The sequence below is a fragment of the Neofelis nebulosa genome, chromosome 11 (assembly GCF_028018385.1).
Source record: "Neofelis nebulosa isolate mNeoNeb1 chromosome 11, mNeoNeb1.pri, whole genome shotgun sequence".
NCBI classification, from domain to species: Eukaryota; Metazoa; Chordata; class Mammalia; order Carnivora; family Felidae; genus Neofelis; species Neofelis nebulosa.
The window spans coordinates 90,796,830-90,815,573 of NC_080792.1; the positions used below are offsets into that span (position 1 = coordinate 90,796,830).

The 18,744-nt window shown below is 48.7% G+C and overlaps 1 protein-coding gene across 1 annotated transcript in view; it reads left to right on the plus strand.

The window, feature by feature from the left end:
• TMEM132B (transmembrane protein 132B) overlaps positions 1-18,744 on the plus strand; it is a 371,909-nt gene that overhangs the window by 143,302 nt on the left and 209,863 nt on the right. The window contains exon 2 of the mRNA XM_058691481.1: positions 5,060-5,951. Within this exon, the coding sequence (XP_058547464.1) occupies positions 5,060-5,951 (892 nt within the window). The remainder of the gene's footprint in view (positions 1-5,059; positions 5,952-18,744) is intronic.

Consider the following 18,744-nt stretch of genomic DNA (forward strand, 5'->3'; position numbering starts at 1 on the left):
AAAGAGCGGTGACAGGTAGACACTTGACGCCCCGAGAATGGTGACACTTGGGGATTAAAGCGAGGGGTGGTCGCTTCTCAGGCCATGGATGTGTTTCTTAGGGCACTGTCCCATGGCTTTACAGGACACTCCTGAATTCGGGTATCATATTTTGTTGCGATCTGGTCTGAGGACAAAATGAGGCCCTGCCCGCTGATTTTTATGGCTTTCCATATAAGCTTTCAGACAAAATTCGTGCCGCGTTTTGCTTGAGTTATGTTGGGGCAGGATTGTAAACCCCACACTGTTATTTCAGATGAAATGCACGCTTTGGCCACAATAAACAAGGGAGGAGGCACGGCTTTACATCTCCTGCGAATCAGTTCTTGAGAGGTATAAATTAATTGGCACAAATGATTAAAAAACACAACAATCCACAATGAAAACAGAGCCTATTAAAACCTACATATATTTTTAACTTCCCGTTCCATGCGTGTAAATAAGGCAGAATTTAAACCTTGCCTTGGGCTTCCCCTACATTTTATAAGAAGGTAAAATTTGGACTTACCTCTTGCTTCCTGAATCTGGTCGGCCGGGTGCCCACTTGGCTCCGCTGAAGGGGACCGTCATGCTGCGCAAGGCAGATGTTCCCTTTTTGCCCATTATTTCATGGTCAGGTTCACCTAGAATTTAAATTCCTGGTTTGGAGACGGGAAATAAACCAACAAGACACTAATTTAAATTTCATATGAAATGGCGCTTCTGCACGGCTTGACGTTGTCGAAATACAAATTGCCCCTTGGTGGTGGCAACAGCTAAAACTTTCCTTACGATGAGGCTAATTCTTGAAAGTCAGTTCCCGCCTCCCCCTTCTGTGTTCCATCCAAATCCTACCCAGTCCCACAGGACACGTTTGGGAGGACGCGGAGGTCTGTAGCCTGAAAGTCAACATATGGTGTGCGTGTTTATGTGTGTATGCGTGTATGTTCTATGTGATACATATTATGTATTATAATACATATTACATTTTAAGCAGGTTTGGGATAATTTAAGTAGAGTTTGGATGTCTGCTTTTTCACTCAACACAGCGTAAGCATTTTCTCGCGACGCTCCACGTTCGTTGAAATCGTGGTGCTTAATGTCACACACACAGTATGGCTTTCAACATTTGCTTAGTTGTGTCCCTCATGATGGGTTTTTACGTTGCTTTGTAGTATGTTGCCATGACAAGTCTTGCTTGTGACAAACCTACTTGCCACGTTGATCTCCTTTCTGATCTCTGGATTATCTCCCCAGCACGGTTGCTGGGTGGGGAATTACTGGGATGGGTCTTTCTTTCTTTCTTTCTTTCTTTCTTTCTTTCTTTCTTTCTTTCTTTCTTTCTTTCTCTCTCTCTCTTTCTTTCTTTCTTTCTTTCTGAGAGAGAGAGTGAGTGGGACAGTGGCAGAGAGAGAGGGAGACAGAAGATCTGAAGCAGGCTCTGTGCTGACGGCAATAAGCCCGACGCAGGGCTCGAACTCACGGACGGTGAGATCACGACCTGAGCTGAAGTCAGATGCTCAACTGACTGAGCCACCCAGGCGCCCCTGGGATGGGTATTTCTAAGGGTGTTAACACTCAGTTTCCTAATTCTCTCATATACATTGGCTGTGCCTGCTTCCAGACTTTGCCAGCTCCTTGGGGCAGAAATCACATCTGTCTTGTCCCTGTGATGGCCCTACACGCCACAGTGCTGGAACTATGACAAATGACTAGTAAGTATAGTTTGATAGATAATCAGAGGAGTAAATGGGTAATAACTGCTTCTCCAGTAATTAATCTGACATGGCACTGGCCATATTGATGGCTCTTGAAAAGATCTTCCTTCCTTCCTTCCTCCCTCCCTTCCTCCCTTCCTCCCTCCCTCCCTTCCTCCCTTCCTCCCTCCCTCCCTTCCTCCTTTCCTCCCTTCCTCCCTTCCTCCCTCCCTCCCTCCTTCCCTCCCTTCCTCCCTTCCTTCCTTCCTTCCTTCCTTCCTTCCTTCCTTCCTTCCTTCCTTCCCTCCCTCCTTCCCTCCTTCCTCCCTCCCTCCCTCCCTCCCTCCCTCCCTCCCTCCCTCCCTTCCTCCCTTCCTCCCTCCCTCCCTCCTTTCCTTCCTTCCTTCCTTTCCTGAGATAGCATTGACATATAAAAAGTGTATGTATTTAAGGTGTACAATTTGACGTTTTGATATAAGTACTCATGTCTATATAATCACCACAAACAAGCTAATTAACACATACATTGCCTCTACCGAGCTACTGTGTGCGTGTTTCGATTTGATTTAAAATCTGTGCTCTTAGCAAATTACAACGTACGATACAGGATTGTTAACTGTGCCACACGCTCTATGTTAGATCTCCAGACATTATTCATCTTGGACGGTTGAAAATTTGACCCCCACCCCCCACCTCACGCCCCTGGAGCTCTGCTTCCGTAACTCTATTTTAGGTTCACAAGCAAGTGAGATCGCACAGTATTTTGTGGAGAACTGGCTTTCTGAGCACCTTCTTGGGGAAATGATGCATCAGCCCCTACGTGGTTGTATCTTTCCCCTAATCTCCTCATTATAATTTTGTCATATCCTCTGGGCCAGGAAGGCTCACCAAGGGCAGCCCTGAACAGGCACCCCCAATGAAATCAATGGAAGAGTCTATTTTGCAGGGGCACCTGGGTGGCTCAGTCAGTTAAGTGTCCGACTCTTGATTTCGGCTCAGGTCATGATCTCACGGTCCGTGAGATCGAGCCCTGTGTCCGCTCTGCGCCGACAGCGTGGAGGCTGCTTGGGATCCTCTCTCTCTCTGTCTCCCTCTGCCCCTCCCCTGCTTACACACATGCTCGCATGCTCTCCGTCTCAAAAATAAATAAACTGTAAAAAAAATAAAAAGAAAAGTGTATTTTGCAGAATTCGTAATGGTTGCAGAAAACAATGTTACCAGGAGTCAGAGTGTATGGAGTGGTATTTGTTTGCCTTTTGTCAACCAGGGAGGCTACGCTAAACCCGCCCACCAGGTTGCATTTCTTGCCCTGGCTTTAGGGCTGGAGATTTATTTCAGGGCAGGCGAGAAGCCCTGTTTGTTCTTGGCTTGATTTGCCAATCCTGGTTCCTGGTGGGCTCTCCTTATTTATTTATTATTAAAAAAATGTCTAATGTTTTTATTTATTTTTGAGAGAGAGAGAGAGAGTGAGCATGAGTGGGAGAGGGGCAGAGAAAAAGAGAGAGAGAGAGAGAGAGAGAGAGAGAGAGAGAGAGAGAGAGAGACTCCAAAGCAGGATCCAGGCTCTGAGCTGTCAGCACAGAGCCCGGCATGGGGCTCAAACTCACGATCCGTGAGATCATGGCCTGAGCTGAAGTTGGACGCTTAACCAACTGAGCCACCCAGGTGCCCCTACTGGTGGACTCTCCTTAGTCTGAAAAAAGCTTGTTGGGTCCGTGTTTTCCCATTTGAAAGTAACATACACACATGCCTATAGGGATACATACACACATACACAGGCTTATGTATATGTATATATTTTAATTAACAAAATAATACACAGTTGTCACCAATTTAAAGAAAGTAGATGTTAAAAGGTGAAACCTTTTCTCTTTGGTTCTATGGACACACAAACATAAATATACTATATACATGTGTATGTATACATAGGGAATCTTGAAATAATACCCAAGTAGGATCATATATGATACATTTGTAATTTTTTATACTTATTGGTACATGGTGGACATTTCCCCAAGTATGTTTATGTAGCTCTAGCTCATTTTTCTTAGAGCTGCCTGTTATCCACTGTAAAAATGTGCACTTTAGGGGCGCCTGGGTGGCTCAGTCGGTTGAGCGTCCGACCTCGGCTCGGGTCACGATCTCACGGTTTGTGGGTTCGAGCCCCACGTCGGGCTCTGTGCTGACGGCTCGGAGCCTGGAGCCTGTTTCAGATACTGTGTCTCCCTCTCTCTCTGCCCCTCCCCTGCTCACACTCTGTCTCTGTGTGGCAAAAATTAAAAAAAATTAAAAATGTGCAGTTTATGTCATTCTCTGTGAATAAATCCTTAGAATGGCTTCATTGAACAGGTAGTGGTAATAGTAATAGCAACAGGCAAAGACTGGCTGGTGTTTATGGGGGTCAGCACGGTCCTGAGCACTTCATGTTTACCGACTCATTAATTCCCACAATAACCCAGTAGGGTAGGACTTCTGTTTACCTCCTACTTTATATGAGGACATTTGAGGCACAGAGAGGCTAAAGTCACTTGCTCGGGTCCATCAGTCCAGTCAGGACGTGGCAGCTTCAGGATTCACATCCAGGCCCCTGGCCCCAGCACACACGCTCCTCAGTTTGTCCGCAAAGTGAAACTGCAGCCAACATCCTTGTAGATAAATCAGCGTCTGTGCATTCTCCCTGGTATTTCGCGAGGAGAGCTTTCTAGAAGCGGGAGTGCTAAGCCATAGCTTCGCCCTCGTTTCAGTAAGAGTCACGGAGACGTCGGGGCGCCTGGGTGGGGGCTCAGTCGGTTAAGCATCTGACTGTTTTGGCTCAGGTCGTGGTCTCACAGTTCGTGAGTTCGAGCCCCGCGTCGGGCTCTGCGCTGACAGCGTGTGGAGCCTGCTCGGAATTCTCTCTCTCTCCCTCCCCCCGTCTCAAAAATAAATAAATAAACACTAAAGACTCCCCTTAAAAAAAGAATCATGGAGATGTCGGAATGTCCGGCGCGTCTGGGAGGGACGGGCGGAGGCGTAAGTATCCGAAGGACACAGCAGGCGGAGGTGCCACACGATGGCACGTGGGCTCGGGTGGGCATCACGGGTGTGCAGCCTCCTGTCTGTGGGGTGACCCCACAGAGAGGTCCTGTGAGCCCGCAGGCTGTCGGATCGGTGGCAAATGGGCTCCTTCCCACTCAACATCAGCTGCTGTGGGGGAGTCCCCGAAGAGCCCTGTGCTGGGGCCCCGCGTGGCCAGGGGGCGGCGTGGCCGGGGGGCGGCGTGGCCGGGGGGCGGCGGGGGCAGACTGTGCCCCTCACGCTGGGGCCCGGCCTTCATTCTTCCTCTGCTTTCCTCTCCCGCACAGAGACCGAGAGCCGAGGGATCGTGGACAGCCTGCAGAGGTTCTCCTCGCTCCCTGCCTACCTGCCCACGAGCCTGCGCATCGCTGATGCGGAGGAAGCCTTCTTCCTTAAAGAGGCCAACCAGGACGTCACGAGGAACTCCAGTCTGCAGGCCCGGGTGGAGTCACTGTTCGTCTACCGGGCCCGGAGCCCCCCGACCGTCAACGCCAGCTATGGCCCGTTTTCGGCGGAGAAGCCCATCCCCCGGGACCTGTTGTTGACCCCCACGTCCTTCGGAAACACGGAGAAGTTTCCCTTCAACTGGAAGCTGAAATCTCACATCCTCGACAGCTCTGTCTACTCCAACAGGCCCAAGGTGCAGACGCTGTTCTACGTGACTGGGACGCACTGGGATGACGGCGACCCCGAGGAAGACCTCCCGTGCGTCAAGATGTTCGCCTTCCCCGAGGCCAGAGAGGTGGCGGCCAGCTGCCGGCTGCGAGGGGACCCGGGGCTGTGTGTGGCCGAGCTGGAGCTGCTTCCCGAGTGGTTCAGCTCCGGGCTGGACCTGGAGCCCGAGGAGGAGATCCCTGCCCTGCTGGGCGGCACCGCCATGGACCTCTTCTTCTCGCTCTACCCGGCCGACCAGGCCGGCCAGTGCCTGCTGGAGGAGGACGGCAGGTGGGAGAACAACATCCACTCCGGCCAGGACGGCCCCCAGCAGGCGTCCCCGGCCCGGGAGAGGATCGGGAGTGTGGTGGTCTACCCGACTCAGGACGACCTCAAGTGGTCCCTGGTGAGCCTGGACGAGAACGTCGTCGTCTCGGTGCCCCTGAACCTCGTCCGGGAAGGGGACACGGCCACCTTTTTGGTCTCCCTGACCAGTGGCTCTGTGGCAGACCACTTCACTCTCAGGTAAGTGGCGTGGCCGGGCCGGGTCGGGCGGGGGAGAAGTCAGCTTGCGGTCAGTGAACTGTCCGTTAGTAACGGGGTGTTGGTCGTCCGCTGAGTGCCCAGGATAGCGAGGAGACTGACGGACACGGGATGGGGACCCACGCAATATGACAGAGTAAAGCAGGATATTTGGGGGTGGGCCCTGGGCACCTGCATTTTCCATAAGCTCCCTGGGTTATTCTGCTGTGAAGCCAGGAATAAAAACAGGTGCTCTGAGAGCAGCATTTCAGGCTGGGAGCTAAGCTGTCACATGATACTGTGAACCTGTCACTGCCGGCCTTGACTTGGCGGACAGAACCCTGTCTTTGCTGCCCGTAAGGGGAAACTTTGCAGATGAATTCCACCTTCTGACTACGCGACCGAGCTTTCTGAGATCGTGTCCCCGACCTCTCAGGCTTTCGTCAGTAAAGAATCCTGTGGTCAAGCAAACCAGCAGTCTCTGTCTGTACGATGAAGACGCGGTTTTAGGGTTGCAAAAAGTGGGGAGCTTCTCTGTGCCGGGGGGCAAACCTGTCTTCAGCTTGTTTTGCTCACGAAGCTTCGTGGGATACCGGTCGGATCTGTGGCTCCGTCCTGGGGCAAGCCTTCTAGCTTCTCTGGGCTTCTGTTTCCTCATCCGTAAGGTCGGGATACTGACGGGCCGCGTCTCTCGGGGTTGCCGTGGGGTTGATCAGGTTAGTGAGGCTCTTGGCCCAGTGCCTGGTCTCAACACCGGAGGCTAGCCTGTGGTTATCCCCTAGTGCTTGGAGGCCAGGGGGCTGCCCAGCAAGGCTTGCTTTGTTTGGTTGCAGGCGAGACGTGGGAATGAATCGTTAATGCCGCACCGAGGTCCTTCTGATTCTGACGGAGGCCGATGTGCCAGACCACACCTGTTGGGGAGTGTGTTCGTTCGAGCCGAAAGGATCCCGAGGCTCTGGCGGATCCCAAGAGGGGTTTTAACCTCCTGCAGGAAGCAAGGTTCCTATTTGGAGCCGCTTGTGTTAGTCTTGGTGACAACGAGTCAGAACTTAGCTTGGACCCAGTCCTGTGCCAGTCACTCCAGTGTGGGGCTGGCGTGGTCTAAAGCCCGGCTCTGGCTCTACAGAGATTCCTTTAGCTTCAGATGCTTGCGATAGACCCAGGAGGGCAGGGGTCTGGCTTCTGCACTCATACCATAGAGCGCACACCTCCTGTCCGGGCAGACATCACTAATCGACTGCAGCTCTTCAGCACTCCCTCTGCCGTGGCAGACAGTGTTAATGGACTGCAGCGTTGAGCCCAGGAGTCCCTGCAGCCCCTACCAGTCCCTGCGAAGGTGGAGTGGTTGACATTTAACTTATTTGCCCTCCTTGGTGTAGAGAGAACATTGTTGGGTGAGGAGTTTGAGGAAAGGGAGAGCTGATGGTCTGGTGGCCAGGGGAGCCTGGTTGGGAAGGCATTTCAGGCCAGGGAAATGACATAAATGATGGGGGACGGAGAACGGTCTGGGCCACACTCGAAGTTGTTGACATGCACGGACTCACGGAATTCTGCCAACAAACGACTCAAGGAGACGAGTACTACCATTATCGCTAGTTTTCCTGAGGCACAGAGAGGTTAAGGAGCTTGCCCGAGGTCGCACAGCTAGAGAGTGTTGGGTGTGCAGTGGTCGGCTCTGGAAGGCCCTGGGGGCCCTTCATTCCCTCACAGCACCCCCTTCCCGCCTGGCAGACAGGACGGGCAGCGGGCGCACCCGGGCTGTGCAGCCCACCAGCCATCCCAGAGCTGAGGGTTAACTTAGGGAGGCGGAGACCGATGCGGCTGGAAGAGGACCCCACGTGGAGAGTGCAGGGGGCCCCGAAGCGTCATCGTGGCGGTGAGCAGAAACCCTTGAGTCTGCTTCCCTCCCGCCGAAGTCGATTGGAGCGCTGAAGTGGGTTCTCACAGGGACTTTGCCTTGGGAGGTGGAGCGCGAACTGTGGGTGTGGAAAGAGACTTGGAGAGTTTCGGGGTTACCTGCTGAAGTCATGAGTTGGGCGAGCACTGGGTTTCAGGCACGGGTCTGCATTTGTGAGCCAGGAACCCCATTTTTTAAAAAAAATTTTTTTTTCAACGTTTTTTATTTATTTTTGGGACAGAGAGAGACAGAGCATGAACGGGGGAGGGGCAGAGAGAGAGGGAGACACAGAATCGGAAACAGGCTCCAGGCTCCGAGCCATCAGCCCAGAGCCTGACGCGGAGCTCGAACTCACGGACCGCGAGATCGTGACCTGGCTGAAGTCGGACGCTTAACCGACTGCGCCACCCAGGCGCCCCCAGGAACCCCCATTTGAAACACTCTTCTGGGCCGTCCTCCATGTCCCGATGGGGACCAATCTCCATCCGTTGAACCGTTCTGGGTCAGCATCGAGTCTCTTGCCATCCTCTGTCCCTACAGAGGACTGTTCTTTTTTAAAACAAATTTTTAAAAAATGTTTATTTATTTCTGAGACAGAGAGAGACAGAGTGTGAGCAGGGGAGAGGCAGAGAGAGAGGGAGACACAGAATCCGAAGCAGGCTCCAGGCTCCGAGCCGTCAGCCCAGAGCCCGACGCGGGGCTCAAACTCACGGACCGTGAGATCACGACCTGAGCCAAAGTCGGTCACTCGACCGACTGAGTCCCCCAGGCGCCCCAGGACTGTTCTTTATTATGCTCTGTTTCGTGGCCGGAGAAACAAGGCGCTGAAATTGTGCCTCATCCAACTGAGAACAAACGAGTCAGAGCTTCCTATGCCAAGGGAGCCAGTCACCATCACCTGTGTCTGGAGGAGACTCCAGGGTGGGCGGGAGTCGGGGGGCTCCTGGTGGAAGCCAGGCAAGGTTTGGGTCTGCTCGGGTCGGAGGCTGCCGGTGTGGGGAGGCTGGAGGTTGGTTAACGAGAAGTGAGGATCCTCTATGGTGGCTTTTTCTGCTTGGCCCAGAGCTAGAAGCAGAGGCAGTAACAAGGGAAGCCAGCAGCCACACCCCAAGTTCAGACCTTTCTGGGCTGGCGACTGACTGCAGAGGCTGTGTGGTCCCGCCTTTGGTCCTGGTCGCTGCAAGGTGGCGGGTCGGAGTTTTGTTACTGTATTTGGGCCATTTGTATATTCAATCTCTCAGAATAAAACACTGTTTTTAGGCCTGGGGAAACGTGTTATTTCCCAGCATAACCGATTGTCTGTTCTAATCGTGTCTTTTATGAATGAAATGTGACATATTTCACCCTGGCTCCGATGAGGCCTTGGATCAGAGCAGGAGCGTGCGAAAGATTTGCCGAGATCTAAGTGCGGAGCCGGAGACGCATGGAAGGGGGCGGGGGCAGATGTGCGCGTCTTCACTCGTCACGTTGCTGTGCTTCCGACCGCACGTTGTGTCGGGGCCAGTTTGAACAACGCTTGAGTCGATTAATCTCTAATACCGAAATAGCTTCTGTTAAACATTAGTATCTGAATCTGGCCATGCCTTGCAAAGCCTTTCAGCAAAGGGGTAGTAAAGTGGTTGGGAGGGGCCGGGGGCTGCCGGGGAGGCAGTGCTAGCCCGGGCTCAGGTAGGTCTTTGTTACACTTCCAAGAAAGGTTGAGATGCCCCGAAATCTTCCCCGCTCCAAATATAATGTCCCCGAGAGACCCCGGAGAATTTATGCCTGATTTATTAAAACAGCCCTTTCTCAGCTCCCACAGAGAGCCCCTTGGGCCGACCTCCCGTCCCATTAAGCAGTGGTTAAGATCATGGGCTCTGGAGCCAGGCTGCCCGTGTTTGAATCCTGCCTCTGCCACGTTCCAGCTGTGTGACCTTGGGCAGGTTGCTTAATCTCTCTGTGCCATAGTTTTCCCTTCTACACATGGGGACAGCATATGCCTTGAGTGACTATGAAGTGTCATCTTTGTGCTCAGACAGGTTCTTCCATCATCGTCTGGTTGCTGAGGCCAAACCCCTAAATACTGTGATTGGCTTTTCTCATTCTCTGACGCTCTACGTATGAGTGACAGCAGACCGTGGGGTGCTTCCTTGCACATATCCGGAATCAAACTTCCTCCATCGCTGTGACCCAGGTGCTAGCCAGGGTCCTCTCTTGGCTGGACCTCTACAATAGCCTGCCTGCCTCCTCCCTTGTCCCCTCAACTCTCTTCTTGTGCAAAAGCCAGAGTCCTTCCACCGGCCTACAGGCCCTGTATGATCTGGCCTCATCATCTTCTTGAGCTCATCTGCTATGACTCTCGCCCTCACTCTGTCAGCAACAGCCACCAGTGTTTTCAAGGACCCAGCCCCCTCCCAATTTAACACTCGACCCCTGTCCCACTACCCCCTGCCCTGCTCTGATTTCTGACATATCACTTGACGTGTCGGTGACCTAACATATCACTATTAATGGTTCACCTCTTCTGGCTAGAATGTGAGGTCTATGAGGCAGGGACTTTGATCTCCTTTGATGTGTCCTAAGGATCTAGAACAGTGTCTGGTACATACTAAGTGCTCAGCAAACATTTGTTGGATGAATAAATGAATTTGGAGGTATTGCAAAGCATTGTTCTTGGACATAGGGTATGAATTGTCAGGACTGTATGAATTCGTGATGTAAATGAATAACAGCTTCCTCGCTATTGAAGGCTTACGCTTTGAGGCTCCAAGTCCGGCAAGAGAGTCCTCTTGGCTATAACGTGAGAAACGATTCACCATTTCTAATCAGACATGGTCTGTCAGTAATCACTGATGGTGATCACTGAACTTCAGTAATTCACACGTCACGTTTGGCATCTTTTTGTCGCGTTACGTACCACTGTGTTCCTCCTTCATAAGTCAGGTCATATCCATGTGCCTTCTTGTACTTTTTATTTATTTTTTTCTTTGAATTAAAAATACTTAAAAAACATATATATATATTTAAAAAGGAAAGCTAACATTTGGCACCGTAAATAGAACCCAATATAACTTGTTCCTGTGAAAGGGTGTTATAAAAATAAATTTCAGGAACAACAACAAAACACTACTAAGTTCTCAGTACGTATCCTCAACCCGCAGAAAACTGTGAACTTGCAGCCTGGCCTCTATTTGAATATATATTTTTTTAACATTTATTTTTGAGAGAGAGAGTGCCAGCAGGGGAGGAACAGACAGAGAGGGAAACACAGAATCGGAAGCAGGCTCCGGGCTCCGAGCTGTCAGCACAGAGCCTGACGTGGGGCTCGAACTCACAGACTGTGAGATCATGAGCTGAGCCGAAGTCGGATGCTCAACCGACTGAGCCACCCAGGAGCCCCCAACCTGGTCTCTATTTACAAGGGGGTTGAGCATGTGCTGTAGGGAATTGAGTTCACACTCCCAAGTTCAAGTTCACATTCTCAATGGAGGAGGACAGTAAAGAAGCAAGTGAGCAAAATTATACATGACTGGAACCCATGCTAAGTGCCGTGATGGAAACAAGCAGAACACAGCATATTTACATTTTATTTCATTTATTTTTAAAACATTTTGTTTTGGAATAACTTTAGACTTAGGGAAAAGTTTCAAAAGCTCCAGTGTCTCCTAAGGCTGACATTGCACATAAACACAGTGTATCAAAGCTATAGGCGATGAAATCTTGGAAGAAACAAACAAACAAAAAGTGGGAAATTAACGTGGGTGTAAATTATTAACCAACCTACAGGCATTATTAAAAACTTCCAGGGCGCCTGGGTGGCTCAGTCGGTTAAGCGTCGGACTCTTGGTTTCAGCTCAGGTGCTGATCTCCCAGTTTTATGAGTTTGAGCCCTATGTCAGGATCTGTGCAGAGCTTGCTTGAGATTCTCTCTCCTTCTTCTCTGCTGCTCCCCCACTCATGCTTTCCTCTCTCAAAAAAACAAAAGTAAATAGGGGCGCCTGGGTGGCTCAGTTGGTTGAGCATCCGACTTCGGCTCAGGTCATGAACTCACAGTTCGTGGGTTCGAGCCCCACGTCGGGCTCTGTGCTGACGGCTCGGAGCCTGGAGCTGCTTTGGATTCTGTGTCTCCCTCTCTCTCTGTTCCTCCCCTACTTGTGCTCTGTGTCTCTCTCTCTCAAAAATAAATAGATTAAAAAAATAAGCTTAAAAAATCGTAAAAAAAAAAAACCAGACAACTTTCAGTTGTTCCCATAATGCCCTTTTTCTGCCCCAGGGTCTAGTTCAGGGTCCCACATTGCATCAAGATGTCCTTGATGCACCTTAGTCTGCCGAATTCTGTTCCCTAGTCTTTTTTTTCTCTTTCATGACCTTCACAGTTTTGAGGCATGCCGGCCAGTTATTTTTGAGAATATTTCTCAGCTTGCGTTTATCTGAGGCTTTCTCCTGATTAGGTCAAGGATGTGCATATTGGGCGGAAAGCCAACGAGGGGCTGTGTCCTCAGTGCGTCATACAAGAGGTAGGTGATGTTGTCTGTGTCTTATCACTGGTGATGTTGACCTTGGTTACTTAGCTCTCCACAGCAAATTTGTTTTCCCACTCTTTGTAATTAGGAATAAAAACATCTGGGAAGATACTTGGAGACTATGCAAATATCCTTCTTCACATTATACTTTGGCTCATGAATTTCGGCATCTATCAGTGATTCTTGCCTAGGATGTGGTAATTTTGGTAAAAATTTATTTACTTATTCATCTGTTTTATCAGTAAGCTCTACACCCAACGTGGGGCTTGAACTCATGATCCCAGGATCAAGAGTCACATGTTCTACTGACTGAGCCAGCCAGGAGCCCCTAATGTGGTAATTTTTAAAGAAATCAATTCGAAATGAATATTATAGAACAGTCTTGGTTCTTCCTGATCACGTCTTATTTGAATGTACATAAAGAAGTGAGCCGATAAGCAACTCGTTAAGACTTTGTCTGCTGGGTTCTGGAACTAAGAAAGAAGATTGTCTGTGCCCTCAGGGGCTCTAGAAGGCTTTGAGGGGACTGAACGTTCTTGACTCGAAGCATCACCTAGAAATGCAATAAGCCCCTGAGGAAGCTGTGCGGACAGGGAGTGAAGCCAGAGAAGGGAGATCAGTGCAGTCCGCAGGAGTTAACCAAGGCAGGCTTCCCAGAGGAGGAGCCTACGGAGGATGGGTAGCTTTTGACTAATGAAAGGAAAACAGGAGGATGTACATGGATGGGGCAATGTGACCAAAGAGTGTGGTGTTCCCAGGACACTCTTGGGAGGCACGTTTTCCGAGTGGTTAGAGTTAGTGAGGCTTGTGGTCAGATCTGAGCTCCTCCTTACTGACTCTGTGACCTTGTGCAAGTTACTGCACCTCTCTGAGCCTTCCCTGTCTTGCGTAATAAAACTAGTCATAGCACCTGTCTTTCAGGAAGGCTGCGAAGAGGAAACAAGATCACGCAGGAAGGCACTTGGCCGTGATTTTGCCTGTGATGTTTGGTGCCACTGTTGGCAGCATCTGAGTGGATTCTGGATGCTTCCTCCGGTACCCACTGCGGGGGACCCGATACTCACCACAGCTACCGAATGAGCGCCTGTCACGTTCCAGGCTCCCCATTAGACTCTATGTGTGTTATCTCCTATCATCCTCAGGACAGCTCTGGAACTTACCTGTGTCCACTACTTAGAGATAAGGAACGGGCTCCGAAGCACTTGGTCACTTGCCCGAGGGTCGCAGGGCCAGAAGGGGACAGAGCCAGGACTCCAGCCAGGTCTGCCCGCTTCAGAGCCCATACCTGTCTCATGGTCCCCCGTTTCGGATGTTAATAATCTCAGCGCTTCCTTTCACGCTTAAAAAAAACCCAGCAACCTGTTTGGTGAACGTGACTCAGGTGCGCCACAAATCCGGGCTTTATTAATTTCCTCCCCAAGGAAAACTCCGATGTCCCAGACACAGGAGCTCTGACACCTGCGGTCTTGAAGCCCAGATCAAGTCTAGAGCTTAGGGCTGAGATTTCGGCAGAGCTTAGGAAGGAGGCAGGTGATCATTTCCCAAACAAACCGTGACTTGCTCAGCATGTTTGACTAGCCCCGCTGAGTTTAGTCAGCCTGTTTCCATTACTTAGTACATGGCTCGTGGCCCCACCTCTGCCTTGTTTTCCCTCCCAAGTGCGCTGGAGTCTGGGAGTTCTGACGGAGGCTGGCAGGAACGAGTGTCAATGTCAGAGGCTTGAGGATTCTAACTACAAAAGGGGATTTCGATTTGCGCAGAGAGCTTTAGACCAGGTCGCAATTTTGGAAAATTGGAGTATACCCAGATTATAGTGGTGCCTGAAAATGTAGTGAATGATGAGCTGGGCCAAGCCATGCTTTGATGTTTTGGGTTTTTTTAAATGTTTATTTTTATTTTTGAGAGAGAGTGAGGTGAGGGGTGGGGGCAGAGAGAGGGAGGGAGAAAGACACAGAACTTGAAGCAGGCTCCAGGCTCTGAGCCGTCAGCACAGAGCCCGACGTGGGGCTCGAACCCACGAACCATGAGATCATGACCTGAGCTGAAATCAGATGCTGAACCGACTGAGCCACCCTGGCGCCCCTTGAACTTTTTTAATGTTTATTTTGTTTTTGAGAGAGAGAGAGAGAGAGAGAGAGAGAGAGAGAGAGAGGAAGAGAGAGAGAGAGAGAGAGAGAGAGCAGAGAAGGGGACAGAGAGGAAGAGGGAGACAGAATTGAAGCAGGCTCCAGACTCTGAGCTGTCAGCACAGAGCCCGACGCGGGCTCCAAACCCATGAACCGGCAGATAATGACCTGAGCTGAAGTCTGACACTCAACTGACTGAGCCACCCAGGCGCTCCCGATACTTATCACTGATCCTGGAAGTTGTGCTGGGAGGTTGGCATGATTATCTTCAGGATATTCTCTTGCCCGTGGGCATAGTGGGGCAGCAGCGGTTGCCATGGGTGTTCCTTGCGCCAGGTTTTTGTCTACAAGTGGCTGGGATGTGACTGTGCCTGACCTTGTCACTCAGACTCATGACCCTCTTTCCTCTCCCTCCTTAGGGTTGCCTTGTCCCGGGCACCAGCTCCCTGATCGTAATGTTTGCAAGGCATGGCCCCATTACATCCAGTATATCGCTGGATGATTGTTTCTGCATGTGTGTGTGCACATGCACGTAGGGGCGTGTGTGTGTGTGTGAAGGTGCATGTGTCTCTCCTCTGGTTTGGTTTGACCAGTGGTGGGCCTTGGCCAGAGATTGGGCAGTGCAAAGAGAGAAGGGGCAGGACAGCTGGTCTCCCTCATCCCGTCCTGCGGAGCCTCGGAAAGATATGTGACGTCCTCAAGGCCCTGAAGCCACGAAGTCAGGATCTGAACCCAGGCCTTTCCATTCCCAGAATCTGAGTGCTTTGCTACCATTCTGTGCTCAGAGAGGCCACATCTTGATACGGTTTTGCTGAAGCATCCATCAGACAGAATGGATAAATAACTAAGCTAAATATATATACAATGATTTCTTGTCCCAGTTGTTGGATAAGTCTCTAAATTCTAAGTTGAAGGGGAAGAGGAGAGCAAATTATCAACTCATACCTACAGCAGGATACAGTTCGGAACATGCAGTACAGTTCTGTTGGCTGTGTGTAAATGCGTTCGTATGTAGTCAGCGGCACAAAACACGCGTGGGCATCGTGAACACCAGCAGCAAGGGAGCTGGTGTGAACGTACCCAGGGAACTTCAGCTGTGTCTGTGTGTCGTAATTTGTCAAGCATGTTGGTCGGAGTTCTGAGTGTTCGTTTGTTCATTTTACCATTCCCCGTGCTCTTTTAGATGTGGGAAATATTTCGTGATTGTAGTTTCCCCAGCATTTTATTGTCAAAAATCTCAGACGTAGGGCAAAGTTGAAAGAAATTGATGGGGAGAATCCTGACGCCCACCACGTAGATGCTACCATGACTATTTCACCACACTTGTCTCATCACTTACATCTCCATCCATCAATCCATCTTATTTTTGGATGCATTTGGAAGTAAACTGCACATATCCATTCCCTTTCTTCTACGTAGTTCAGCATGCACACCATTAGCTGGGATTCAACATTCATGTGATTCACATATAGACCAACGTATGGAAAATTGCCATCTTAACAACATGGACTCTTTCAGTCCACGAACATGGCGTGTTTCTCCATTTTATTTACGTCTTTAATTGTCTTCAGAATTAAAGTAGTTTTTAGGGTATAGGCCTTGCATGTTTTTTATTAACTGTATTCTTTCATATTTTAGTTTTAAATAATATTATAAATGGGGTTGTTGATCTTTTTTTAAAATTTTTCTAATTTTTCATTGCTGTGTGTACCAATACAGTTGGCTTAAAAATTTTTTTTTTAACTTTTACTTATTCTTGAGAGACAGAGACAGAACATGAATGAGGGAGGAGCAGAGAGAGGGGGAGACCTCCAGCTCTGAGCTGTAGGCACAGAGCCTGACGTGGGGTTCGAACCCACAAACTGTGAGATCATGACCTGAGCTGAAGTTGGATGCTTAACTGACTGAGCCCTCCATGTACCCCAAATACAGTTGGCTTTTATGTTGTGTCCTGCAGCCCTACCAAATTCACTTATCTTTGTCTTTGTCCTTAAAGTGTGTCTCTCGTAGACAGTATATAGTTGTGTCTTGTATTTTTATCTACTTTGGCAGTGTCTCTTTTGGTTAGAGAGATTATTCCATTGATATTTAGTGTAATTACTGATGTGGTTACACTTAGAGACACCATTTTATTATTTGTTTTCTATTTTCTTTGTCTGTTATTTCTCTGTTCTTTCCTTCCTGCCTTTTTTGGGGATGATTTGAATATTTTAAAGAATACAAGTTTACATTTTCTATAGGCTTTTTAGCTGCACTTTCTGGAATTATAGTCCTAGTGGTTGCTGCAGGGATTGCATTGCATACACTTTTCACATTCTACTTTGAGTCACCACTTCTTGTAAAATGTAGATAGTGGGTCCACTTAACCACCTCTTATGCTAACGTTATTTTATGTAGTTACATTTTAAATGCCCTAGAAGACAATGTCATAATTTTTGCTTTAAATAGTTTTATGTATTAAAAGGAAATTAAGAGGAAAAAGCAAAAAACAAAAAACAACACCCCCCCCCCCCAAAAAAAATAGCTTTTTGTATTCATCTAGACTTTTGCCATTTCTGATGCTTTCTTTCCATTCCTTTCTGGGGGTCTGTTTTTTCATCTGGTGCCATTTTTTCACAGCATGAAGGGGTTCTCTTGGCTGTATTTTTGGAGTACATATTTGCTGGCAATTAATTCCCTTTGTTTTCTTTTATCTGAAAATGTTTCTTCTATCCTCATTCTGGAAGAATATCTTTGCTATTTATGGAATTCTAGATTGGAAAGGTTTTTTCCCCACTTTTAAAGATGTTTATTTAGCACTTTATTTTTTTAAGTTTATTTATTTATTTTGAGACAGATAGAGAGCATGAGAATAGGGGAGGGGCAGAGAGAGAGGGAGAGAGACAGAATCCCAAGCAGGCTCTGCATTGTGAGTGCAGAGCCCAATGTGGGGCTTGAACCCACGAACCATGAAATCATGACCTGAGCCGAAACCAAGAGTCGGACGCTTAACTGACTGAGCCACCCAGGTGCCCCAATGAGTTGTTTTTCTTTTGTTGCTTTGTTTGTTGTCCCTGCCTTTCAACAGTGTGACTATGATGTGCAGAAGCATGGCGTTTTCAAGTTTATCTTGCCTTGGGTTTGTTGTGTCCTTGAATTTGTACATTTATGTCTATCTCCCACCTTTGGGAACTTTTCAACCATTTTACATTAAAGAATTTTTTTCTGTCTCTTTTCCTCACTCCTTTGCATGTCAATTATAGGATATTATTTAGATCATTTGCTATTAGATAACAGTTCTCTGTGGCTCCCTTCATTTTATCCCCATTTTTATACTTGCTCTTTTCACACTTGGGTATCTTCTACTGACTTATCTTCAAGTTCACCGCATCTTTCTTTTTCGTCTCTATTTGGCTATTAAGTTTATCCAGTGAAATTTCACTTACAGATATTGTAGTCTTTAGTTCTAGATGTTCAATTTTGTTCTTTTATTATAATTTTTATTTATCTGCTGAGATTTCTTGGCTGTTCATTCACTGAGAGCATGTTTTCTTTTCCATCACCGAGGCCAGTTATAAATTAGTTTTAAAATCCTTTTCCTGTCATTCCAACGTCTAGTGATCCCAGAGTTGGTCTCTGTTGATTGTCTTTTCACTCTTGAATGAGACTTCTTTTTTCAAATCTTCAAATTTTGAGCAATTTTGGATATTAATCTTGGATATTAAGAACGTCATGTCATCATGACTCTGGGTTTTGTTATTCTCCACTGAGTGCTGTCTCCTTTGTCTCAGCAGACAATTAATTTGGATGGACTGGACACGAAAATCTTTTGGGTCACAACTCCAGTCTCGGCATCAACCTTTTGTCTTGAGCTGAGATGTTCTGAGGCTGGTCTGCATATACATTGTTCGGGGTTCAGCCACAGATATTGGCAGGTGTAATTTGGGTGTGCCCTCTCCTGCTCTTACCCTTCCGTGATTCCCTTATCTCTCTTTAGCTGCCTCAGAGACTATAGACTCAGTCCTCTGCTTTCCCCTGCTGCCCCAGCCACCTCCTCCACCCCCATGCAACAAAACAAAACAAAACAAAACAAAACAAAACAAAACAAAACAAAACAAAACTCCTGCATCCCTCCCATGGGTGGTGCTTCCTCGGCCTCCCACAAGGATGATTGCACTATCTTTCAGGCTAAATGCAGCAAAAATGGGAGAGTCCTTTCTTAGAGCTGTCCTTCTCTGAGTGTGTGCTCCCCACCGTGATCGGCCAGTTTCTGTTCTCTCTCCAGTGTCTTC